This window comes from Alternaria viburni (assembly GCF_023758015.1).
Source record: "Alternaria viburni strain BMP 2772 chromosome Unknown scaffold_2, whole genome shotgun sequence".
In the NCBI taxonomy this organism is placed as follows: Eukaryota; Fungi; Ascomycota; class Dothideomycetes; order Pleosporales; family Pleosporaceae; genus Alternaria; species Alternaria viburni.
In genome coordinates, this window is record NW_026055771.1 from 1,183,664 (window position 1) to 1,210,304 (window position 26,641).

At 43.9% G+C, this 26,641-nt stretch overlaps 7 protein-coding genes across 7 annotated transcripts; 5 read left to right on the forward strand and 2 right to left on the reverse strand.

Annotated features, from left to right (window-relative positions):
• Positions 1-613: 613 nt before the first annotated feature.
• J4E79_001346 (uncharacterized protein) lies at positions 614-1,738 on the reverse strand (the record flags this gene model as incomplete). Its single annotated transcript, XM_049350256.1, has 3 exons — positions 614-1,093; positions 1,265-1,460; positions 1,647-1,738. 3 exons carry the CDS (start codon positions 1,736-1,738, stop codon positions 614-616), a joined length of 768 nt encoding a protein of 255 aa, XP_049215415.1.
• Positions 1,739-2,151: 413 nt separating this feature from the next.
• On the forward strand, positions 2,152-3,246 carry J4E79_001347 (uncharacterized protein; the record flags this gene model as incomplete). Its single annotated transcript, XM_049350257.1, has 3 exons — positions 2,152-2,304; positions 2,367-3,167; positions 3,223-3,246. 3 exons carry the CDS (start codon positions 2,152-2,154, stop codon positions 3,244-3,246), a joined length of 978 nt encoding a protein of 325 aa, XP_049215416.1.
• A 505-nt stretch (positions 3,247-3,751) lies between these two features.
• On the reverse strand, positions 3,752-4,828 carry J4E79_001348 (uncharacterized protein; the record flags this gene model as incomplete). Its single annotated transcript, XM_049350258.1, has 3 exons — positions 3,752-4,455; positions 4,521-4,754; positions 4,813-4,828. 3 exons carry the CDS (start codon positions 4,826-4,828, stop codon positions 3,752-3,754), a joined length of 954 nt encoding a protein of 317 aa, XP_049215417.1.
• An 879-nt stretch (positions 4,829-5,707) lies between these two features.
• J4E79_001349 (uncharacterized protein) lies at positions 5,708-7,777 on the forward strand (the record flags this gene model as incomplete). The annotated part of the gene is made up of 3 exons (XM_049350259.1): positions 5,708-5,804; positions 6,241-7,705; positions 7,768-7,777. 3 exons carry the CDS (start codon positions 5,708-5,710, stop codon positions 7,775-7,777), a joined length of 1,572 nt encoding a protein of 523 aa, XP_049215418.1.
• A 1,320-nt stretch (positions 7,778-9,097) lies between these two features.
• On the forward strand, positions 9,098-9,690 carry J4E79_001350 (uncharacterized protein; the record flags this gene model as incomplete). The annotated part of the gene is made up of 2 exons (XM_049350260.1): positions 9,098-9,139; positions 9,223-9,690. 2 exons carry the CDS (start codon positions 9,098-9,100, stop codon positions 9,688-9,690), a joined length of 510 nt encoding a protein of 169 aa, XP_049215419.1.
• A 9,766-nt stretch (positions 9,691-19,456) lies between these two features.
• Positions 19,457-21,324, forward strand: J4E79_001351 (uncharacterized protein; the record flags this gene model as incomplete). The annotated part of the gene is made up of 2 exons (XM_049350261.1): positions 19,457-21,179; positions 21,233-21,324. The coding sequence occupies 2 exons, from the start codon at positions 19,457-19,459 to the stop codon at positions 21,322-21,324; spliced, it is 1,815 nt and encodes a 604-aa protein (XP_049215420.1).
• A 935-nt stretch (positions 21,325-22,259) lies between these two features.
• J4E79_001352 (uncharacterized protein) lies at positions 22,260-26,369 on the forward strand (the record flags this gene model as incomplete). Its single annotated transcript, XM_049350262.1, has 7 exons — positions 22,260-23,712; positions 23,759-24,566; positions 24,615-25,556; positions 25,608-25,659; positions 25,787-25,889; positions 25,940-26,171; positions 26,225-26,369. 7 exons carry the CDS (start codon positions 22,260-22,262, stop codon positions 26,367-26,369), a joined length of 3,735 nt encoding a protein of 1,244 aa, XP_049215421.1.
• Positions 26,370-26,641: the final 272 nt, after the last annotated feature.

Below are 26,641 nucleotides of genomic sequence, written 5' to 3' on the forward strand. Positions count from 1 at the left end.
GTGAGGGGCTGGAGATCTAGTGGTAAAAAGCACAGGGATTCCCAGGTCCGGAGAGCGGTGTTTTTCGCTGGGCTGGCTGTGCGGATGACGGGAGCGCGAAGGTTCGGAGACGCTCGCAACGTTGGAGCACAAGGCCCGTCTTATACGTCGCATACATGAGTACCTTCATAACCTCCTGCGAACTACACGGCCGGTCGCGACAGGATGACAGGTCGAGTATGATGAACGACCCAGCCTAATGCGGTCAGCTACGCTGCCCATCAAGGACTCAACTCGACCCAGACCATGGAACGACCGCCTGCTACGGTACCTAGTGACTGACTACCATGGCGGACGGAAGTACCTAATCTGAACTCAACGGCCTGGTCTTCCAAAGGTAGATAACCTGAATTTGCATCACTGTTAGATAGTCCAACTTACAACGTAGGCTGTTTTACAGGCTGCATGATCAAATCCATGCACGAAGACAAGGGACGCGAGTTTCATAGAATTCAAATGTGGTATCATTGATAAACCAGAGCTCAAAAGCTCTCTCGTCATGGAATCATTACAGCATAAGGCATAGGGGCGGAAAAGCTTCAGTCGAGAACTGATGCCCCATATTCGTACGTGTCTATTGCACCATCACGTCGACAGCCTCACCATTGCCGTTGGCCGGCCGCTCGTCGGCGTCCTGCAAGCCAAGAGGTAGAACGGGAGGGATGTCCTTTTGAGCAGCTCGCGCCTTGGTCTCCGCCCACTGGCGTAGGCGCACCAAGCTCCGCATGCGTGACTCTCCATGTGCCCCCATGCTCGTAAGTATTGCCTCGTTGACCTTGCTCGCGACATGCCGACGGAGCGAAGGTTCAAGCAGTTCATTGAGCTCCTTCTGGAGTGTTCCAGGGGTGGCGGGAAGGAAAATGAGCAACGACATAGTAAGCTCGAGATCCTTCAGGAAGTCCGTGTTCGTAGCTGCGCGAGGAGCTAGCTGGGACGACGCGAAGCTAAGAGCGGGTGTGATGTCGGAGGCGGTGGATGATGTGCATGTGCGGATGAGCTCAATGAGCTGCAGACGCAACAGCGCGAAGTGTAGCGATGGATCTGTGTCTAGAATCTGACTTGAAGTTAGCAAAGCCCGATAAAAGGTATGCGACATGAGTGAATGTGTTTGTTTGCAATCATATTAAGGACTGAAGGTTTGATTATCATCAAAGAGATTCTGCGTGGTGCATGAAACTGGATATAATCCTGCAAGGGGTGGACGAAGTGGGAAGAGGATGCGTACCTGAGGGTTTAGATCATTGATCTTAGTAATGGCGGTGTCAATGTCGCCAGCATGAATAGACCGTCGTATTTCTACGCGGGACTGTATGGACTCCTCTTCAAGAGGTAGCTGGATGTTGGCTTCCTTGGCGAACTTCTCAGCAGCCCTAGGGTAGCCTTCGCTGACCAGGTAGTCCATGATGACAAAGTTGATGTCCCTGAAGCGCATACGTTAGCGTGTTGGTCGAATGCCAGACAGTGTAGTGCGCAATGCAGCAGCTACTGCGAGATCAGAGATACAAGTTAACATGTTCTCCACACGTTGTTTCGGAGAGATTCCCAACTTATTTTGAAATCATCATGTGGGGCAGTAGCTGAGGCGGCGCGGACAGGTAGCAACTTACGTCTTGGACGGCTTGATGTCATCAATCTTCCTCTGGAAAGGATGCTGTGTTGGCGTTGCCGCCGACACCGAAACGGTAGATGAGCTCTGCATGATTGTTAGAGGGTGGTGAGTTTTGCGACAGCAGATGCGTTGGAGCTTACCATGGTGAAGCGAGGCGCTCAGCAAGCCTCAGCCGACGTCCATCAGTGAAGGATAGAGCTGCCCGACCGTTGGTCGAGTGTGCTGGCAGTCACGCAAAGCTTGGTGCGTGATGAGAGAAAGTTTGTGAATGAAGGTTCGTGGAAGAGAAAGACTGAGCTTGCGAGCTTGGCAACGCTAGTGGGGTGGGTCGTTCTTATGTAAGCACGAGCCTAAGTAAAGAGCCGCCCGCTGCAGAAACCCGATCGTGCTGGAACCCTGCATACACCCTCGACATTATTCAGTCTTGCTATAAGAGGTGCGGTTTGGTAGAGCATGAGATAGCGAAACACGTTCTCTTTTGGAAATCCGAAGAAATCACAAATATGGCCTCGGCAGGCCGCAAAACGCACTACGAACCGCCGTGGGGCAACGCGAGCATTATTGGTGTAGCTGGTAGTTCTGGATCTGGAAAAACTTCTCTGGCACTGGCGATAGTGGCATCTTTGAACTTGCCATGGGTTGTCATCCTGTCTATGGTGCGTACCAGCCTCGCACAGTGGGTCACGTGCTCCAATCAGCTAAGGACCACTGCATGTAGGATTCGTTCTACAAGCCTCTGACGCCAGAGCAATCTGCAGCGGCTTTCCGGAACGAATTCGACTTTGATTCGCCCGACGCTATAGATTTCGACATCCTGGTCGAGCGCTTGAAGGACATCAAGAGTGGCAAGGTGGCTGAAGTGCCTATATACTCTTTCCAAAAGCACGCCCGCCTTTCCAAAACGACCACGATCTACTCGCCGCACGTCATAATTCTAGAAGGCATATTTGCTTTGCATGACCAACGCGTGCTCGACCTCCTGGATCTCAAGATATTTGCGGAAGCCGACGCTGACCTGTGTCTCTCGAGACGTCTCGTACGGGATGTGAAAGAACGCGGACGCGACATCGAAGGATGCATCAAACAATGGTTCGCTTTCGTAAAGCCAAACTTCTACAAATATGTTGCGCCGCAAAGGGAGATTGGTGATCTCATCATTCCGAGAGGTATTGAGAACAAGGTCGCAATCACCATGGTGAGCAATCAGGTTCGACAGACGCTAGAAAGCAAGAGCATACAGCATCAGACGGAGCTGAAACGTCTGGGCAAGATCGCGGAAGATAGCCCATTGAGCGATAATGCTATCGTACTGCAACAAACGAACCAAATCAAGGGAATGCACACCCTGTTACTCAACCCGACCACGTCGAGAGAAGACTTTATCTTCTACTTCGATCGCATGGTTGCGCTTTTGGTCGAGAAAGCTGCGGATTTCTTGCCTTTTGAATCACACAAGATTACTACGCCCCAGGACTACACGTACCAGGGACTCAAGAAGGCTGCGGAAATCAGCGCAGTAGTAGTCTTACGTGGTGGAAGTGCATTCGAAACGGGCCTTCGAAGAACCATTCCAGACTGCAGGACCGGGAGAGTATTGATTCAGACGAACTACAGTACTGGAGAACCGGAGTTGCATTACCGGGCTCTTCCCGAGAACATCGCAGAGCATGGACTGGTCTTAGTTCTAGATCCGCAATTCTCCACAGGTGCAGCGGCATTGATGGCGGTCAGGGTATTGGTTGACCATGGCGTACCGGAGAACAGAGTTGTCTTTGTGACATATACGGCAGGGCGCGTAGGTCTTAACAGGGTGTTGAGCGTGTTCCCAGACATCAAGATTGTGGTTGCAAGGCTGGGTCATGACGAAGAGGCGCGTTGGATCGAAACTAAGTACTTGGGATGCTGAAACGGGTGCGCAAATCACGTATAACGCAGGTAACGGCGAGTTTGTTGAGATTGCGTACCATCTTCAGTATATGATCGCATTTCACACATGATTGTATATAACCAACATGGTCTTGCCCGAACGCCGTGCCTCGTGCCAACGCCGATAAATGCCAGGTTCGCACCGAGCCAATGATGCACCGCTGTATATGTTGGGTATCATAGGAAGTACTCTGTCGTGACTTCCTTGCCTTGCTGTTGCTGCTGCTCTGCTCGGTGGACATCGTTGTCGGGGCTCGCATCGAAAACATTGAAAAAGCGTTCACCGGTATCGCTGACCTCCAGTACACTCGCCATGTTACCGCACCGATAGCAGTAGTTCGGTGCACTCCAAACCGTGCTAAGTCTGTCATCGTACAGAACCTGATAGCCCTCTTGACATAACTGATGTGCGCGTAGAATATGTGACATGGAGTTGACTTCCAGAAACTTCTTGACAACTTGTGCTCCAAACGTATAACCTGCACCTCTTGGGCTGAGCGAGAATTCGTCTCGTTCGGGATCTGGGTCGCTCCAGACTAGGTCCGCCATGGGCCCCTCGTGAGGTATCTCTCGGAAACGGTCGATGATTTTGATTTGGTCGATGGAATGTATTGACGGCGAGAGGCCACCGTGTACGCAGAATATCTGGTCGTTGATGACGACGGATAGGGTGAGGAAGTCGAACATGTCGGTAAAATAATGCCATACGTTTGCGTTCCCGTACTTTCGCGAGCACTCGGTGTAGAAGCCATAAGACTGAGTGACTCCGCGCGATTCGTGGTTTCCGCGTATAAGGTGGACTCGGTGTGGATAGCGAAGCTTCAAGCATACGAGGAGCGATATTGTTTCGACAGAGAAGAGACCGCGATCGACGTAGTCACCTAGGATATATTAGCGTCATGAAACGAGGTCGCGTGCAGCATACGGCCAATGGACGGAGACGCACCGAGGAAGAGGTAGTTGGTGTCGGGACACGGCCCGCCAATCTTGAATATCTCCATCATATCGAAGAACTGGCCGTGGATGTCACCCACGACAGTAACGGGCGCTCGGATGTGCACCACATTGCTCTCTTTCATGAGCAGCTCCTTGGTTTTGGCGCATATTGCCTCGACCACCGACTCGGCGAGCAGCTCCTTCTTCGACAGGCGCGATATGCATTCATCGAGGTCTACGGTAGCTGCCACAGTGTCAGCACAGCCACCCAGGGAATGCGCAGGCGTCGGCGACTGACGTACACGGTAGGCCGGGCATGGTGGTGTTTGTGGGGTGGGTGTTGGTGTTGGGGCATCCGCGGCGCAGCTCAGGGTATCGAGTCTATACTGGTCGCTAGCAGGTGTCTGTATCGTACAATCATCCTCGGGGGCGCATCGAGGGGCGGTATCTGGGCGATGGCGCGAGAGCGAGCGACATGGCAATGGGGGGCAATATGTGCCTGTCGGCCTGAAATGCGGCGGCATCCCGCGCTGGCCCTGGCCCAAGCGCAAAACGTGACCACGCTCCAGATTTCATTTCTACGCGACAACCGTTGGCATGCTTCAATGAGAAGGGTGTGCACTCGGCGTCTTCACCCTCAAGTCCTCCCTCCTGTCGCGTCATTAGATTCTGATGTCCCGAGGCCAATCTCTTGCATCCCTCGCAACCCGCCATTTGCATCCTGCTGTGCTCTCAATAGCAACTTCCAAGGGTTTTCCTCACATCAGCCTGGCTTGTTTCACTTCAGGGCTCTTTCCGTCAACTCAATTCCGTCTTTCCCAACGTCATAGTTCCGCCCCAAGTCATTCAGCCTTCACGCGTTATCAGAGCACCCTAAGTTCAAAGTCCCTCCATGAGCTTGGGCTTCTCTTTCGTCGTCCTGGCTCGTGCGCTCGACCAGACCAAATTTTGAGACGCGCACCTCTCAACTCGAGAACACTTGCCTACATCCAGTCCGACCTACATCACCACTTCCGAGAAATTCATCGACTCCATTTCTTTCTATACGGTCCCGAGCATCTTACTCCTGACGTGCATCGCAACAGGTAATTTCCAGAGTGGGCATGTCGTGGAGCGGGCCTGTAGCAGGTTCGGCGCCTTTCCAGCAGCAACCGTATGGCAATGGCCAGCCATACGGCCAACAGCCGCCCTATCAATATGGGCAGCAGCCAGGACAACAACCGGGATACGGACAATATCAGTCAGGAGCTGCCTATCCGCCGGCCGGTCCACCTCACCGTGCTCCTCATGTTCAGTAGGTTTCTTTCTCACCACGTACTTGCAGTTCGGCCAGATATTTTGAAAAGAACAACAACATCGAATCTCAAGTTTAGATTCCCCAAAGGCCGTTTTCTGACATATGTGTAGACCTCCAAAGAAGAAGGGAAATCCGATAATTACTCGGTATCCCCCTCCCCCAGGCTATCGTGGGCCGGCGCAACCCCAGGGTCCTTTTGGAACCACTCAGTTTTCCAATCAGTACCAACCGCCGCAGCCTACATTCTCACAACCACCCCCAGTACCTCCAAGTTACCCACAGCAAGGTTATGCTGCTCCCCCTGCGCACCATGGCTATTCCGCTCAGGGTTATAATCAGCCGCCGCCCCAAGCTCCGAATTATCCACAGGCCGCATATCCGCCGGCGCAAACTAATTATCAATGGCCACAACCAGGTTATCAACCAAATACAGGTTACTCGCAACCTCCGAATCAACCTCCTGCGCAGCCCTATGCACCACCACAGAGCCACTATCAAGGATATCAGCCTCAGCATGCGGCCACTAACGCCAATCAACAGGCTTATGGACAGAATCCAGCGTGGTCACAGCAGCAGGGGCAAGCATCCTATCAGTCAAACCAATACAGCTCAATCAACGGATTACCCAACGATAGTCATTCCACGCCGGATCCTCACGCTACACCAACTCAGGCGACTGTTCATCTCACTACATCTCGTACCCTTCCACCGTCTAATCAGTCCACTAGTGCTTTGAGTGAGGGGAGTTCAGGCGAGAAGCCGCAACTGTTCCTTGCCTGGGACGACTGGGATTTCGATTTCGATGGTGCTATATGGCCCAAAAGCAATGAACCTGTCGATCCGGCCCTAAGTCTCGGAGTTATCATCTGGCATCCCGCAAAGCAGGTAACTCGTGCATTACCATCAACCTTCGCCGAGGCCGAAGAAGACGCACTGAAACCCACGCCGGAGAAACTGGACAACGGAGATTCAGTGTCGATGTACTTTACAGCCGACAACTCGCATGAGGCTTTCTTGAATGTTAGGCAGACAGACGAATGGGAGACACTTCAGGATGATCCAGTCTTCGTCGTTTTCACAGACGAAGACATGAAATCCAATCTCGTCTCGCTAGAGGATTGTATTGCTCAACGAGATCGACCGGACGAATTGTACGAGGAGGTACAGCAGGATGAGGATCTGGAGATGCGCGATGCTACGTGGGACATTATGGATAATCTTGAGCAAGCGCTCGCTACAAACAGTGGATCCACCAAACCTGCCACTACGGAGTCTGAGACAGCACCTCCTCAACAGCTAAGCCAAGAAGACATCCTGGCTAAACTGGGCGTGACCGGGACTCCAAAGCCACCATCAGATGAGCAGATTTCACTACCATTATCTGCCTCCGATGCGAAGATCCCATCGGCACTTCCTGGCAAGCCATCATTGCCTTCTACCTTCACAAAGACTGCAGAGCCTGCTCTTCCACCTCAACGAGCGCAATCGTATGGAGGGCATCGCAACAATACACATGGACCTCCGCTGCCTCGGCCGTACGGCTCCGTGTCGTCTTCGACCACCTCTAGGCCCCCACCCCCACCTCCACCCCCAGAACAACAACGCTATGATCCTTGGAATGCGCCTCAGCGTAGTGGCCATGGTCTCGATGGCTCCAGGGGCAGTCCGGCGCTCTCTGAAGGAAGCAACCACACCATGGCTGGCTCTGATTTCGAGCCCGAAAACCCCAGCAGCGAGATACGACAGGATGTGCCAAGTGCAACCTCACTCGACCGAGGCGATAGCTCTTTCTCTCGGAAGAGGAGCTATGAGGATGCGGACCACGAGCATGAGCGCTTGCGGCAGCAAGAAGACTACAGCAAACGAAAGCGGCGCTCTCAAGTTGATGCTGCGTACAGGTAAGTCCTGCCAATTCCTTTTAACGCTCTCCAATTCTCGTGCAGTATCTTACCAGTCACAGCCGACGTTGAACGTCCCGTCAGTATTTCGGCACACCCACTGCAATGCTTGCTCGGAATTTTTGTCAGAGCCGTCAATTCTTGTGGCTGCCGTGTCATTCGTCAAGAACACCCCCCGCCAGCCTCTTGACCTTGAACAATGGTCTGTCTAAGATACTGGATCATTCATTTTCTCTAGCATGCTATCATGCTGGATGATGCCCTACATTTTCATTCACTGCTTTGCTACTACACCCTCACGTCTACAGGGGTTGACGACTGTGATCCCATTTCCTGTCTAAAGGATGCTTTGATGAGTTTGTTCAGAAAGGGCGGCTTATGGGTATGGCGTCATTCAGCGCTTGATGTTCATTTCACAGGGCACGTAATGTCCTTTTCTCTTCACTGTCTGTTCCAGACGTTCTGTCATCTTGTCATCTTCACCACCATTTATATTAATCTCATTCGATCTTCCCAGTTGTCGCGTCAAATTCTGTCAATGTCATCCTTCTATCTGTTCACCTACCACCATGTTTGATCCTTGTTCTTCAGATTACATTTCCTTAGTGTTTAGTCTCTTACTTGGCTCGGAGATTGCGATCCATGTTTTATCCCTGTAGTCCAGCAAGATCACACAATCGTATATGCAGTAAGTATATTGGTATTTGTGGTGTGAGTGCCTAGCTACTTCAAGCAAAATGGCGTCAGCCACAGGATATGCATACTACGCTGGTACTCAGGTAATCAGCTGCAAGCTATTCTCTACCTTCCAGCGAGGGCTGTGACCTTGAAGATCTTTGATTCATGATGCGTAGCAGAATCTACAGGCTGAGCCACATGTGCTCATATCAGGTGCTAATATCAGGTGCTGGGGAGGACAGCTGTTCTTTATGTGATTCAACCTGCGTACCACACAAAGCGTTTGTTCTAAATGGGACATGAACACGTACATACTGCACTAGAAAATCAAAATGGATTATGTGCAATGATCAGTAGTCTCGTATATCTGATAAGTGACATGTGAATCTGTGCGAGGCAGGCAATTGGTTTCAAGAGCTTGCCACTCGGCAAGAACAATCTAGAAACGAAAGATTGGCCTGGAAAGACATCGAATTGCAGAAGCGGCGCTCCATCTTGACTAGCGCTATTGTTGCAGCGGTGGTTCTCGTATATCGTATTCCAGGTACCTCGGCGGGTGCACAGCCACGCACAGCCACAATGTGCGTCATCAGATCAAGCGACTCCAGGTACCTCTCACTCAGGCGACACCCCAACGCCAGAACAACGACTACGACCTTGTACCTACAGCTGCGCAACCCAACCCAGAATTCTACATCGCGAATCACTGTCATCATGTGCGGCTCCGACTGCTTCTTGATGCTTCTGAGCGTCCTGGTACGTCCACGCCCCCAAAGCTGCAGCAGGCACCAGCCATCTCTCTGCGACCCACCGTCTCCAAGTACTGACACGTCAACTAGTTCCCACCTGTGGGGGTATGGGTAAAGAAAGGCCTCTGCAGTGCCGACTCTCTTATCAACCTCGCGCTCTGCTGTCTCGGTTTCCTGCCAGGCCTCATACACGCCTGGTACGTGATCCTCCAAAACCCAGATCCGTACGACGCATACCAGCAAGTGCCCGACCGTGAACGCGGCGCAAACAGCAACGGCGGAACCACATACTATGTTATCACCCACGAGCAGCCGGCTGGAGGACAGGCGAATTACGGCACCGTGGGCAGCCAGCCAAGCAACGGCCAGTTCCCCGGACAGCAGAGTGGCGTGACAAACAGCTTTGCGCAACCAAAGGGAAGCAAGGCCGCGAAGGGCGCTTCAGCTCCGAATGCTTCTGCACCGCAAGCCGGCGAGGGTAGCTCGAGTCAGCCTGAAGGGCCACCACCGACCTATGCAGATGTGATCAAGGGCGACAATAAGGTCCAGGGCCCATAAATGGACAGCCTTGGGCGTGTATGTCTCAGGAGAAGTGACATGTAGAGTAGTACAATACATGTTAAGCGGCGCACAGGAGTGCTTGGACCGGCAGTAGGGCGTTCATGATACTGGATATGGATATCTCATGTGGGAAAGGAGTATTTGATGTAAATATTACAAAGGATTCGATAACTCTACTCCGCCTTTCTCTTGCAGCCATGGTACACGCGACTAGCTTCTTTATCATGCGCGTTGTGAGACTCCGCCCGTACGTCATCAGCCGGATTGCATACCGTGGCTGCATGAGCGACGGCAGACGTACAGATGCACCGTGTCTTACTATCATACTGAGCGTTATGTTTATGGGCAATCTCGAACTCGATTTTTTGCGCACGAATCAGGTTGTTGCGGCGTGCCGCCACCCACGTCGCTGCGGCATGCCTTCGGCGAGTGCGCACCAATGCTGTGAGGACGGCCCCGGCATTTCTTTTGCTTTGTGCCCGCCGACATCCATGGCCTTTGCGCAACTTGCCTAGTTGGGCAACAGACATGGGAAAAAGCAAGAAATGTCTGATTGTGTTAACGCAGGCGATAGGATATATTTTCCCTCGTACGCGCTGTCCAGTCGAGGGTGGGCGCGCCATGATGGCGCCATCGTTGTGCTATCATCACTCCAGCTGTGCAACTGGGGTAAGGCCATATGCAGGCGCAGATCACCAGGTCAGATGCGATGCACATCTAAAAGCTATCATATCGCGTGTATATAAATGCAGGATTAAGCGGACGCTATTCCAGATCTCTGTCATGGCCGCATGCGTCTTGCTGCAAATGTAAGCTTTGATGCTTGCCGTGCGTATAAAGATCATTCGCGGTATTTCAGTAGCACCCGGATGCAAGCAGACGCAAAACAAGCGTCTGGAGCTTACGGTGTACAGCAGACGTGGTAAAACCTCCAGGGTGCAGCCTGCGACGCCTGCCAAACAGCCATGGGGGAAAGCAAGGAAACTCCAACAACACCAGCAGATTCCCCAGATCAAGTATCGTGATGCTTTGCTAGTGCGCAAGCTGGCATGCAGGGTCGACCACTTAAGCGTTTCTAAGTCTGGCCGCGTCGTCATGCCCAGACCGCCTCTGCGCCCCCGATGCTAGCCCAAGCCCCAGCCAACTAGGTGTCTAATTTAGGTTGTTTAACTTATAATTTAATAGATGTGTTTAGTATAGTAGTAAAAGTAGCTATACTATAAATATAAATCTTATAATACTATAGTTACTTATTTTTAAGTAGTATAAATTTTTATATAAGTAGTACTTAAATTTCTTTATAATACTCTAAATATTATCTTTATTATAAAAAATATATAGCTAATTTATATACTTACTAATAATTTAACTAGCTTTATATATAAAAAATATATATTAGCTATTTTATTTTAAAACTTAGTCTAGTTATAAAATAAAATACTTAAGTATATTACTACTTATTATAATACTAGCTTACTTAATTAAAAAAAATAGTAATAAGAAATAAAAGCTTTAATTTATAAGTAAGCTAAAGCTATTATAACTACTTAGTTATAGACTACTCTAGATCTCTTTAGACCTCTTTAAACTACGCTAGCTTATATAAGTATAAACTTTACTAGCGTAAAAACTTAAAAAAACTCTTTATAAGTAATAGCTTTACTTAGATTACTTAGTAGAAGTTTACGTTTATATAATCTTATATTAACCTATTCTACTTTTATAATATAAACCTCTATCTATAATTATTAGTAATACTATAAATATAGTTTTATTATAATTACGCAGCGTAGTAAAAAACGTAGCTTTCTAAGCTTAGTCTAGGCTAGCTAATACTTTATTAGCTCTAACTACTACTAAAAAGAAATTATAAGCTCTAATATCTACTATAGAAACACTACTAGTTAAGAAGAAAATACTTATTAATAAACTAACGCTATTAACTCTCTAGTAAAAACTTAAATAAAAAGAATAGCTTTTATTAGAAGCTAAATAGTATATAAAAATTACTACTCTATGTATTTAACGTAAAGCTCTTAAGGCTATACTTACTAGTAGTAATCTTTAAACTTTATTACTATCTATACTAATACTAGCTTTAGCTATACTTACTAAGAGTACTCTATACTAGACTAGACCTTTTAAAATTCTACTTTTAAAATTTAACCTTCTAATATATTTTAAAAGTAAGAATAAAGTATAACTTAATAGCTAGGCTAAAGCTTATAAACACTTCTTTAAGAGTAACTCTACTTTAACTAATCTAACTATATAAGTTAACTTTATAATTAGATAGCTTAGAAACTACTAACTAAACTATTAGAAAAGAATAGCTAGAGCTATTATAACTAATCTAAAAGTACTAGTTCTAACTTAAGCTACTCTAAAGTTAGCTATACTAGAGTTACTTAGCTTTCTCTTTAAATATAAGTAAATAGCTAAAAAAAAGATTAAAAATATAAAATAGCGTTATTATATCTCTACTAAGCTTTTTAACTACCTTAAGATATAATAAAAAAAGCTTAATACCTAAGCTACTTTTAATAATACTAATAAGAATTATATCTATAACTTTTACTCTACTCTTAACTTAAAGATATATAAATAACTAAATAATATTAAGTAAAAGTAGTATAGTCTTATAGCACTAGAGGCTAAGGCTAACTAGTAGTATAGAGCTCTAGAATCTATACTTTAAGTTAGATAGGTTTAGATAAGTATAGATAATACTAGAAGAGACTAGTTACTCTTTAAGTAGATATAGTATAACGCTAACTAGCGTAGTTTATTTAGCTAAAAGGTAAAACTACGTACACTACTTAAAGAGAAATCTATAACTACTCTAGTAGCCTAAATAAGTATAAAGAATATTAGTTAAATTAAATACTATAACTACTACTATAAAGAGTACTATAAGAGAGAGTATTCTAACTCTACTAGTATCTAAAAGAAAAAAGCGTACTCTTAGACTACTTAACTCTATAGTCTAAAAGACTTATTATATACTCTAAGAGTTTTATTACTACTATAAGTAGTAAGTATAAGACTAAGTTAGAGATAGTAGACTTATCTTTAATTACTATAAAAGGTACTATTCTAGCTAAGTCTAGGTCTATTTATATTTAGGCGCTTCTTAATAGTAGCGCTAAAGCTAACTTTATTAGTTAAGCTATAGCTAGTAAAGCTAAATACGTACTATACTAAGATAGTATAACCTAGTTCTATAGTCTTAATAGCTAAGAGCTAGCTATATTAGACTAGGTAGATATAAAGTATACTATAACTAATAGCTATAATACTACCTAAGAAGAGTAGAAAGAGTTCTATCTAAAAGACCTTAAAAGATTTAATATAATTCTAGGTATACTATAGCTAGAGTAATAGTAACTTACTTTAAACTTTGTCTTAAAATTTATAAAATTTATAAAGTAGACTAGATACTATAAGATTACCTTAGAGACCTCTAAATAATTTATAGCTATACTTCTTAATAAGAATAATAATAGCTTTCTACTAGTAGTAAGCTAAGTAGGTCTAGATAATAGTACTCTACTCTATTAGTACTATAGCTTTTAAGTAAGAGCCTTTTCTAAAGAAGACGCTACTATTCTAGCTAAATATAGGCTATATAAGATAGTAATTAACCTAGAAAAAAAAAAAAATCTACTTTATAAACTACTTTATAGCCTATTAGTAATAGAAGCTAAGATACTATATAAATATATTAATAAAAACTTAGCTAAAAAATAGATTAAGTACTCTACCTTTAAGATAGAGGCGCTAATCTTATTTATAAAGAAGAAGAACAGCTTTCTCTAGTTATATATAGATTACTATAGTCTTAATATAATTACTATAAAGAACTACTACCTACTACTACTTATAGAAGAATCTTTTAATTAACTTAGATCTATATTAATTTACACTAAACTAGACCTATAGAATACTTACTATTATATCTATATTAAAAAGAGAAATAAGTAGAAGATAGCCTTCTACACTAGGTACAGCTATTTTAAATATATAGTAATACTATTTAGCTTTACTAATACCTCTATAGTATTCTAGAATTATATTAACTTAATTTTATTAGACTTACTAGATATCTACTATATTATATACCTTAATAATATTCTTATCTACTTCTAGAATAAGAAGAAATACGTTAGCTAAGTCTAAGAAGTATTATCTAGACTTATCTAGTATAGACTATACGCTAAACTCTCTAAGTACAACTTCTATACTTAGAAGATAAGCTACTTAGATTTTATAGTTACCTTATAAGAAGTAAAGATAGAGACTAATTATATTAACACTATTTAATTCTAGCTTATACCTACCTTAGTTAGAGACGTCTAGATCTTTCTAGACTTTACTAACTACTACTAGCGCTTTATAAAAAAGTTCTCTAGAATAGCTACTTTTCTCTACTAGATTACCTAAAGACTACTTAAAGTAAGTAAAAGTAGCTACTAGTAATAATAAGAGAAATTACGCCTAATTAAGCTAGAACCTAATACTATTAAAGCCTTTAAGATTCTTAAAAAAAGATTTACTATAAGCTCTATTCTAGTCTACTTTAACTCTAGCCTACTTTATAGAGTAAAAACTAATACCTTAAGCTTTATAATTTCTAGAATTCTAAACTAGTCTAGACTAGAACTTAATAGCAAGAATTTATAGTACTTAATTATATACTATTTATATAAGATAACCTCTACTAAGCATAATTATAATATGTATAATAAAGAACTTCTTATAGTAGTAGAAGCCTTTAAATACTAAAGATATTACTTTAAAAGTTTAGTCTATAATATTACTTTCTATATAGACTACTATAACTTATAAGAGTTTATATTTACTAAGATACTATTATATAAGTAGGCTAGATAGGTAGAATAGCTAGCAGCTTTCTACTTTACTATAGTCTACTACTTTAAGTAGACTAACTCTACTAATAAACTATCTAGATACCTAAATTATAAGTTAGATAAAAATATAGTAAGTTTAGCTAGTAGTAATAAGAAGTTACTAGTAGAGCTTTAGTATAAGCTATAGTTAACTAACGTAAATAGCTCTAAAGAGCACGTAGTTACTCTAAAAGAGATAAAAGAACTTTAGATTAGAGTAGTTGTAGGCATAACTAGAGCTATTACTCTAGACTAACTAATATTATCTACTAACTAGACTAGACTACTACACTCTATATATAATACTATTAAAAAAAGTATACTTAGTAATAAGTATATAGATCTTACTAAAGAAGCACTATTAATACTAAATAATACTTAACTATATTAGGTAAACTAATAAAGTATAGAATTAGATAATATACTTTTTTATAAGAGAAGACTTTATATTCTAGAAGTAGCTTATATTAAAGTTTTGTAAGCTTACTATAATAACTTCTTAGTAAGTTACTTTAAGTTTATCTAAACTCTAGATCTAGTATTAAGAGAATTTTAGTAGCTAGAGGTCTAATAAATAGTTAAGAACTACTATTAGTTCTGTATAACCTACGTAAGAATAAAATCTACTAAGTATACTAAGTATAGAGAACTATAGTTACTACTTATACTAGCTAATATCTAAAAGAATATTATAATAAACTTTATTACTAAGTTACCTTTAAGTACTCTAGAAGAGTAAGAGTATAATAGTATACTTATAGTTATATACTACTTCTCTAAAATAGTATACTTTATACTATCTAGAGATAACCTAAACGCGCTAAAACTAGCTAAAACCTTCTATTAGAAGATTATACGCTTTTATAGCCTACTAAAGTTAGTAGTTACTAATAGAGAGGTACTATTTACGTTAGTATACTAAAGTACTTTTACTTAATATCTAAAGACTAGATAACTACTATTAATAGCCTTTTACCTTTAGATAAATAGCTAGATAGAGCGTATAAATTAGATTTTAGAGTAATACCTTAGAGCTTATATAAACTATAAGTAAGATAACTAGATAACTCTACTAGCTAACGCTAAGTTTATGTATAATAACTTTAAATATAACTTAACTAGCGTTACTCTATTTAAGCTAGTATATAGCTATATAATTCTATCTATACTAGAGTTAACTAGTCTAGATCTAACTAGACTATCTAAGCGTACGCTCTAAGACTAGAAACTATATAAGAAAGTGTATAAAATAGTATAATAGAACCTAGTAAGAGCCTAAGAGTACTAATAAAAGGCGTATAATAAAAGCTATAAGCTTAAGAAGTTTAAGGTTAGTAATTAGGTTATACTAGATACGCGTAATATCTATACAACTAGACTTAAAAAGAAACTAAACTATAAGTACTAAAGCCTACTTAAAGTAATAAAATAAATTAGTAAGTAAGTCTACTAACTAAACTTTCTAGAAGATAGTAGAATCTACCTAGTCTTCTATATTAGTCTACTAGAGAATACTTCTAATACTAGTCTAGTCTAGAAAGACTAAGATCTACTTTATTATATTACTCTATAGATAGATAATAACGTATATAAAGTAAATAGAATACTTAAGAAGTAAAAGGTAAAAAACTCTTAAATATACTTAGTTAAGTAGATAAGCTACCTAGACTCTAATAATTAATAGCTATCTTTAGAAAAGATCTCTCTTAGTACTATAAAAGTATTTAAAAAGTTCTAAGAGTACTCTAACTAAAGATAATTACGCTAGAGTAGGCTTAAAAAGAGTTAGATAGGTTTAGATTAGCTTAGTCTAATATTCTAATAAAGTAGGCTAGAGAATATATTAGATTAAATAAATTAATAAATTTTCTAAGTATAATAGACTCTAAAATTACTTAAATCTTAATTATAAGTATAAAAAAATTAATAATTATATTTCTAGAGCTAAAGCTAATTTATACTAATCTAGACCTATCTAGATTAGATAGTAACTAATTACTATATAAAGAATAATAATAAATAGATTAGAACTAAAAAGAACTCTAGAGAGTCTAACCTAGACTAATCTATACTAAAGTATCTTAGACGCTAAACTCTATAACTAGAAAACGCTAACTAAAATAAAACTACTTAAATTAACTTAGAGATAGCTTTAGATAGACCTAGACTACGCTAAGTTAACCTAGAGTAAAGTAGAGTAATTAGTCTAAAAGCTATTTTTAGTAGTCTTAGATAGCTTACTTTTAATTAAGAATAGTAAGTTAATAAGACTCTTAATCTTAGCTTCTAAAGCTAGAACTTTCTTCTTAAGAAAATTTACATTTTTCTTCTTTTAGACTAGGTTAAATAAGTCTAAATTAGAATAAGAAAGAGTATACTTACGTGCTTACTAGAAGTCTTAGAAGCTCTATTAGTATTACTATAAGACTTAGCTTTCTAAATAACTCTAAGAACTTTAGTATTAAACTAGATATACTTACTAGAGTATAGAGGCGTATTCTTATTATTAATATATTAGATAGTGTTTCTACCTAGATTAGTATAGATTAGTATAGATAACTCTATATTACTTATATAGTAAAAGTAGTAGTTTAGACTTTAATATTTTACTTTAGAGATAACTTATCTATAGTAGAGGCGTTTAAGATATTATAGACTAGAGTATTTAAGAGCGCCTAAAAGTATATTCTATAAATCTTTACTTATATTATAATAATACTAAAGATAGTATACTTAGGTAGCTAGATTAGTCTAAATTAGCTTAGATTATACTAGAATAGTATTACTTACTTAAAAATAATCTTAACTAGATAAGTTATAGAGAATATAGTAAAGAAAAGTTAAAGTCTCTTTCTTACTAATAGTATAAGACGCTATTATAGTAGTTCTACTCTATAAAGTCTAAGTTAGTATAAATTAGTATAGATAGCTCTAGAAAGAAGTACTAACTTATATCTTATAGTTCTTATCTAGTAAATAGTAGTAGAGCACTAAATTAGTCTACTAGTTATTCTTAATAGTAGTATATAAGATATTACTATAGCGTATATAACTATTTAGGTTATATCTAGCCTTAGTAGTTATATCTCTTAGTTACTAAGCTCTAAGCGCTTATATTACAACTAGATTAGTATAGATAGAACTAGATTAGAATTAAAAATAGCTAGTTATTACTAAAATACTTTAGATAGTAGAAGATAGAAATAGATAGTATAAGATTACACTAGATTATAGTTAATAGTATTAGTTAATAAGCTCTTACACTTATTAGTAAAAGAAGAGAAAAGATAAGACTAGACTACGCTAGGCTAGCCTAAATCTACTCTAATCTAAAGTAGTCTAGACTAATTCTAATATATAGAGATTTTAGAAATACTTACTAAATAATAAGTAGAAGTAAGAAGTTTAGGTAGGTAGCCTAAAAAGAGATTCTCTAATATTAATATATAAGCTATATTTTAGCTTAGGCTTAGCGCTTATATAATCTTCTAAATTTTTTTAATTCTCTATCTTATATAGAATACACTTCTAAAGAGAAGAAAGACTTTATTATAACTACTTAGTTATAGACTACTCTAGATCTCTCTAAACCTTTTTAGACTACGCTAGTCTATATAAGTATAAGCTTTACTAGTATAAAAACTTAGAAAAACCTTTTATAAGTAATAGCTTTACTTAGATTACTTAGTAGAAGTTTATATTTATATAATTCTATATTAATCTATTCTACTTTTATAAAAGCTTAGTTTCTTTTTATATATTTTATAGTAACTACTTTAGTAAAAGTTTATATCTTTATAAAGTAAAAATATAAAGCTTTTACTTACTTTTATAATCTTATAATTATTACTATTAGTAATAATATAATAATTTTCTTAATTAACTTCTAACTAAAAGTACTAAGTAACTTTAGCTAAAAGCTATATAATAACGCTATAAAAAAGATTTTACTAGAATTATAACTAAAGCTATAAAAATAAAGAATACTTTTTTATAATAAAAAATAATTAGTTTATAATAGTAGTAGAAATACTCTAGAAGTAGATAAATTAATTAGTGCAATCTTAATGCCTAACACTGTACCGTGATACTAGACACCGGGGGCAGCTCTAGCCAAGTGCCTCGAGTGAATCTTGGTTCTCCGTAACAAGGCTTGACTATCATGACGTGAAGCTTCGCACATCTGTCTTCCGAGAGGCAATCACGTAGACTCCGAACGCAGTGATTTGCGTTTGCATGCGCGCGCTACTGTGAACACAGCCTTTTGACAATCTCGTTAGCTCCTATTTGCCCCCGTCAACTGTGGCTGAGGCGTTTCTCATTCGTGCATTCACACAACAGCCACAACTATACTCGTCAGTGTTGGACTCGTCAGTGCGCTGGCCTCTTGTCAACGCTGGTTTAATTACCCTTGGCCCCTTCCTCCCTTTCTCCATTCACTCACCGGTCCTTTGTTCTCAGGGCAACCCTCCAACGACAAATCTCCGACACAAATTGCACGCGTACCTGCGTCTGTTTCTCCCCGGTTGCATCAGGCACATCTCTTCGCGCGCTTGTTGGTCCAGACAATTGTTCGCCCCCATTTCATCCGTTTCGGCCCCCAGCCACCCGTTCCGAATCACAAGCAACTCGTTCCGAGTACTCACTTGGCATATCGAGCTGCAGGTCGCACTTCTTGAGCGCGACTCCCAACTGGACCACATATCCACCACTAAGTGCAAGAAGACGGCACAGCTGCCGCGAAAGTAGATCAATGCGTAAGTGGATCCACATCTCCGAGAATCGAGATCGCGATAGGTCTCGATTATCCCTCTACCCGACTTCTTCTGCCAAACACCAGAACACATCTAATAATGAATCTAGATACCGTACGAAGGCAGGCACATCGCGTCGCGTCGCAGCATGGCGGCAACGGCGCAGCGAATTACAACCCATTCGCCCGACAACGGTCTCGAGACGTTAACCTAGACGAAGAGAACGCAGTACACAGGACGCGATCCGAAACCCATGCTACACCCGCCATCGAGGAGCAAAGACGGCTAGAGAGCATGCAAGCAGGCAAAGAGTTCGGTATGCCCGGCCACCACAACACCGAACCATCTGCATCTTCTCCAACATACGGAAGCGCGTCTACGACTATCCCGGAGTCAACGGAGGAGAAGGATCTGATGTCCGAAACAAATGGCGCGCACAAGGCTTCCGGCGACAGCACCATTGCGCCTTCCAACCAAGAGGCCAACGTCGGCCCTACCCGTCGTGCCAAATTCAAGGGCATCTTCCGCAAAGACCACGATGCACCAGATGTTGAGGCAGAGGACCCGGAAGACGACGAACTTTCGCTAGAGGAACGCAAGAGGAAGGCTCACAAGAGGAAGATCCCAGTCGGCAAACAGATCCGTTTCGTTCTTTTCGGTGCCTGGATCAATGTTCTCCTCATCTTTGTGCCCATCGGGTTTGCTGTTAGATACGCACACCTGAAACCCGTCCCGGTTTTCGTCATCAACTTCATCGCCATCATCCCGCTCGCAGCCATGCTCAGTAATGCGACTGAAGAGCTGGCCATCCGTGTTGGCGAGACTCTTGGTGGGCTGTTGAACGCTACCTTTGGCAACGCCGTCGAACTGATCGTGTCCATTCAAGCCCTGCTCAAGGACGAGATCACTATTGTCAAGACTTCACTCATTGGCAGCATGTTGTCGAATTTGCTATTGGTATTGGGTATGTCCTTCTTCCTGGGAGGAATCAACCGCCTGGAACAGTTCTTCAACGTCACGGTTGCACAGACGGCTGCATCGTTGCTTGCTCTCTGTGTTGCATCGCTTATCATTCCGACTGTGTTCCACAACACCATCGCCGAGGACGACAACACCGCGAACAATGGTGCTGCCGATGCTGTCAGGAACCAGGAATTATCACACGGCACGGCTGTTATCCTCCTCTTGGTCTACGCTTGCTACCTTGCCTTCCAGCTAAAGACTCACGCTACTATGTACAACGAGCCTAGCCAAAAGGTCCCTAAGCGCAAGTCTGGCAAGAAGGAGGAGGGTGATGCTTCACGCGGCATCGCAGCCATTGGCGCCGGTACCGCCGCGGCTTCTGGAGGCGGTGTCAACATGAAGTCACTTTTCAAGAACCCCGACGGCTCAGAGGACGACGATGAAGAAGAGGAGTTCGAAACACCCTCGCTCTCTGTTCTCGGCGCTCTCGTCACTCTCGCAATTTCCACAACTCTTGTCGCTTTTTGCTCAGAGTTTATGGTCGAAAGTATCGAAGGTCTTACCGATACCGGTAAAATCTCTACTACCTTTGTCGGTCTTATCTTGCTTCCCATCGTCGGTAATGCTGCCGAGCACGCCACCGCTGTCACTGTCGCCATCAAGGATAAGATGGATCTGTCTATCGGTGTTGCTGTCGGCTCCAGTATGCAAATTGCTCTTCTCGTCTTCCCGTTCATCGTTATCTTGGGATGGATCCTTGGCAAAGACTGCATGACTCTGTACTTCGACAACTTCCAGATCGTCACGCTCTTCGTCTCGGTATTGCTCGTCAACTACCTCATCCAGGACGGCAAGTCACGTAAGTTTACTCCCCTGCTCTGCTCCTGTACGCACTTTACTAACAAGTTGCAGATTGGCTCGAAGGCATACTGCTCATGGCCAGTTATATCATCATTGCACTGGCTGCCTGGTTCTACCCCGAAATTTTGGAGAACCAGTGCTAGACGAGGTCTCTCACAGACTCTTTCTTTGTTTTCTTCATGTGCATACTTGTAGGGTTTCTTCGGAAAGAGGTGGTGAATAGGGAGTCTTCTTTGCTTACATGGGTATACATACTGCACCTACTGCCGTTTCCTTTCGAATTTGTTCCGATACCCAATAACACGACAGGTGTATTGTAGCACCTTATACTCATCACAATATAAAGAATAATGTCTAACACGGGTACTTGTCCATGATGCAGATCATGAAGCTGGGCTGCAGGCTACGAAGCATCGCAATCTTTGGGTTGTATGATTGAAATCGGACGCCGCTCTCGTCCTGCGTGAGTATCATGATGATGAGTCTGCGCTAATCCATTCATAAGTCAGGAAACCTCGAATTGGGTTGCCGCCTACAATGCCTGCGTCACTTACGATTACAGCTATCCTAGGGGTGCGGGGGTGTTCTTATCAAGCCGCGCACATTGTATCTGGGCTAACCGGAGCCAGGAAATCTTAGATCGGTCTGGCGCCTACAATGCCTACTTGGAGCACAGATGTAACTCTTTTGAAGGAGCCAGGAGGCTCTCAGTGAGTCGCGCAGGGCTGGTATATGACGACTTTGGAATCTCCGATTCTGTCGGTCTTCGATGTTCGCCTTCACTTCAACTCAAGTACGCCGGCCTCATGTGCTGCCACGGGCACATATGGCTTTTCCAGGTACTGTGCATAGCTCTCTCACCTCAGGATAGGTCTTCAGCGTCTGCTGCACGGCTCTCTCACCTGGCTCACTCGCTCCATGGTCCACCTGTGAGCGGCTATATAATCCTCACTTCTCATGTATCCTCCATCCTTCCTACACCGCACTCCTCCTCCGTCTTCATCAGTCTTTCAACCCTATTCCGACCTTCAACTAGTTCACAACAACTACTAAAGCCCCACCTCAACGCTCAGCCATCATGGCCGAGCCGGATGACATGATCGATATGTCCGACGCCCAACTCCCGGTACCAACTAGCGAGAACCTCGATCATGATCAAGACGCACTTATGGCTGAGTCTAATCGTGAGGACGACATGGCCGATGCTCAGGTCCCACTATCACAAGTCGAGAACATGGATCCCGATCAAGACACACCTGTGCCTTCAATCGAGCAAGTCCGCGATCCTGACTCGCTGTTCATTCCTGAAGACGAACCCCCTTCCCAGATCATTACGCCACAACAAGAAACCGTCGCACCCATCGCCACTCCGCCAATCCCTACCCCACCTCGTCCAAAGGTGACCGGTCAATCAGTCATTCAGAAGATTCGCGCCATGCAGAAAGAGCGGCAACATCATAAGCTGGTCGCTAGCAGACAAACACCAGCATATCCGACCAACTCCAACCTTGACGATGAGGCGTATCTTGAGGCTGTCAGACCAGGACAGTCTTCATCCGCTGCTGTTCCGGCTATTAATGAGGACGATCTTGCGGACAAGAGAGCCATCAAAGATTTCCAAGCCAAGAAGCGCTATTACGATGAGGTGAAGAGGACGAAGGGTACTCTATCATTCGTAGAGCAGGTTGCGTGGTTGAAGATAAGGGGTGTTGAGGAAGCCAGAAAGAAGAAGCGATCTCGCGATCTTGCCAAAGACAGAGAAGCGGATGACGGCGAAGTTGACCTTTTCCCACAGTTCAATTTAACACGAAACATTGAGGAAGAGGTGGAATCTGATCATGACTTCGATTTCGCAGATTCTGGAACTCGCAAGCGCCGCCGACCGATGCCTACCAAAGAAGGACAGCCTATGTCAATGCATGATGCCGAGCTCCAGAGCATGCATGTGGCTCTTGAAGCTGTAGGCGACGCATCACGGAAGAAGCAGAAGGGAGCTGTAGCTTCGGCCGAAGAACAGGCTTCTGTGCCTTCTGGTCGTGGCAAAGGCTCGAAGGGAAAGGGACCCGCGAAGCCAAGATCTGGCCCTAAAAAGCCCGTCAAGGCTCGTGGTAATAAGACTTCGAAGAACAAGCAGGACGCTATTCACGCGGTCAAGCAAGCGGCGTCTTTGTTCAACGCCAATGTCTTCCAGCAACAAGCCGGCGCTAACGCAGCTGACCAGCCAGGGTTCAGATCAAGGAACAAAGCTGATGCGTTGAGAGAGCTCATCGCTAGCGTCCCGCTTGACGACAGAAAGAAGGCAACTACCGATATGAATGTTCTGTTGAAAGCGACAATAGACTTTGATGGTACGGGTCATGTCAAGGCAGATGGGCACGGTCTCTGGCGAGTGAGAGGTATGAGCACGTCACTCAAGCCCTACCAAGTGCTCGGTACCGCCTTCATGCGTCGCCGGGAGAATGGATCTGATGAACCGAAAGGTGGCTTGATGGCTGATCAGATGGGACTTGGAAAGACTCTCATGATGCTAGGTAAGTGCTCTCAACACACCTTGTCAAATCAAACTGACTCCTGCAGCGAATATAATCAACGGTCGACCACCTAAGAACGATACAGGCCCTAAGACAACTCTCCTTATTGCGACTCCTGCACTCTTGACGCAATGGAAGAATGAAATCGAGCTGCACACCGACGCCTCCAAAGTCAATATGAAGATCATGCGCTACGGCGCCGGTACGCGTCTTGACTCTACCAATTCCGCTCAGATTCTAGCAGGACACGACGTCGTTCTTACTACGTACACGGAAATCATGAAGTCGTATCCGAAAAACGAACCGCCTATCGAATGCCAAACTGCCGAGCAGAAGCTAGCTTGGTGGAGGGAAATCTTCGAGAATGAGAGGGGTCCTCTACACCGCATGATGTTCTTGCGCATCGTTCTCGATGAGGCTCAGGCTATCAAGAACCATATGTCGCGAACATCGATCGCATGTCGAGCTTTGATGGCGCATCACAAGTGGGCCCTCAGCGGTACACCAATTCTCAACAGCCTGACTGAGCTGTACCCTTACTTCAAGTTCCTTGGTGTCCCTCACACTGGCAGCTTCAAGATATTCAAGCACAATTACTGCGACAGTAAGAATGACGAGAACACCGAGAGACTGCTAGTGCGCCTTTCGCAGTTCATGATTCGACGCACCCACGCCGACGAGATGTTTGGCGCTCCCATCCTGAAGCTTCCTCAGGCTGACCAGTCAACTTACTGGTGTGATTTTAATTCCGTCGAGAGGAGCATCTACGACATTGTTCGCGCACGCTTTGCCAAATGCATCAACATGTGGGCGCAAAACGGTACCCTGGACAAGTCATACAGCAACGCGCTGGTGTAGGTACCCCAATTCAGCCTAAGTAACATTTATTAACAGTTTCATAGCATGCTTCTCCGCCTTCGCCAACTGACCGGTCACATCCTCATGCTGCAGTTCGTCATCCGTGACCTTCTTGAGCGCGAAGACATCGAGCTTATCAAGAGTGTGGTCGATAAAGAGGCCAAGAACGCGGACCACGGGACTGGAAAGACGATCAGTTCTATTCGCAAGCAGCTTGACAAGGTTGCAGCTGATCAGAAGAAGAAGACTGCCGCTATCGAAGCCAAGAAAGCTGCCACCAAGAAAGCTGCCAAAGCTAGGAAAGACGCTGCCAAGAAAGCTGCGAAAGAGCGAGGAGAGGCTTACGTGTCAGAGGACGAAACTGCCAACGCCAATACCATCGATAAAGACGATGATTTACTGGAAGAAGAGTTCGATGAGCCGATCGATGAAGGCCCTGCAGATGATCTCATCCAACGCTTCAGCACAGGTGAGGGATTCGGCAAGGATTTTAACTTCAAGCCCTTCCTCAGCAGCCTCAAGACTGGTGAGAGCTGGGAGAAGACAAAGCAAAAGGCCCAATGCGCCTGGTGTGGCAGGCAACCTCGACAACCATTGATAACGTCCTGTGGTCATCTCATTTGCAGGGAGCCTTGCTACGAGAATGAGGTGCTCCTTCCAATGGCCGAAAACGACCCAGACTTACCACCGATCACCCCAGCATGCAAGGCGTGTGGTGCTACTCCCGACCATTTTCATCCCTGTGAGGTAGACGAGGATGATACACCCGATGCACCTGCACGAGGCACACGAGCCAACAAGAAGAAGAACAAGGACAAGCAGCGCGCGCGCCTCGGCCAAGAAGACATCGCAGAGGATTGGCTTTCCCTGGCTGGCGAGGACGTTCTACCCTCTGCGAAGACGATTGCTGTCAAGAGCCAGATCATGAACTGGCTTGCGGAGAATAAACACGTTAAGATCATCGTCTACACTCAGTTCCTGGCCATGTAAGTACTTTGCTCCATGGTTTCCTCTATTCAGACTCTAACAACCCACAGGATCCGCATTTTGGCAGCCGTATTTCGGAAAGAAGACTGGAAGTTTGCGGAAGTAAGTACCAGCCAGATGGCGACATGGACTTTCGTACACTCGTTTGACGCTGAAATAAACCGCGAATACCTCCCGGCACTACCCTGATTCTCAAGCTATTGTGGATTATTGCTAACGTCTTGCGCAGTACCATGGCAAAATGAGCCTGGGCGCCCGTGATAAGGCCATCAGCTCGTTCGCCGAGAACCCAGAATGCAAGATCATGCTGGCGTCTCTCCGCTGCGGTGGCTGTAAGTACATCAGATTAAGCTCCAGACTTACTTTTACTGATTATCTGCAGTGGGCCTAAACCTGACGATGGCCTCTAAAGTCATCATGATCGATCCCTGGTGGAACTCGGCCTCCGAACAACAAGCATTCTGTCGCGTGTTCCGCATCGGCCAACTCGAGGAGACGTTCATGAGCCGGCTCTGCGTCAAGAACACGGTCGACGAGCATCTCATCGGCATGCAAGATCGCAAGGACAAGGAGATTGCTGCGATAATGGAGGACGATGGCAAGACCATGAAGAAGTACGTGTTGATTTCTCCTAGCGATCGATCGACGTATAACTAACAGCAATCAGGATGGATACACGCACCCTGATGCGACTGTTCGGTAACTTGGAGGAGGACCCCGATGGTAAGCCTTTCATCATGGTCGATAACCCGGATCCACGCGGTGGTTTCCGGGCTGATCGTGATGACGAGGGCTATGCCGACGATCTTTAGTGTGTGGTATTGGGATTCGGAGGGGGTTTGAGGTATACAGGCGTCTAAAAAGTGCGATTTTGAACATTCTTGGGTCGGTTTAGGGACTACGGGCGTTGGTTTGGGCGTCGTGGAGTTTCATTTCGGGATGGCCTGGAGGTCTACGCAGCTATCCCAGGATTTCTCCAGCGTCCAATGATGCGCTGGAGACCTCCCGGGACCATGATGGGAATTTGTTTTTGGGCTAAAAAGCCATCGAATGATGCAAAAGTGCTACTACCTCGTTGCTTTAT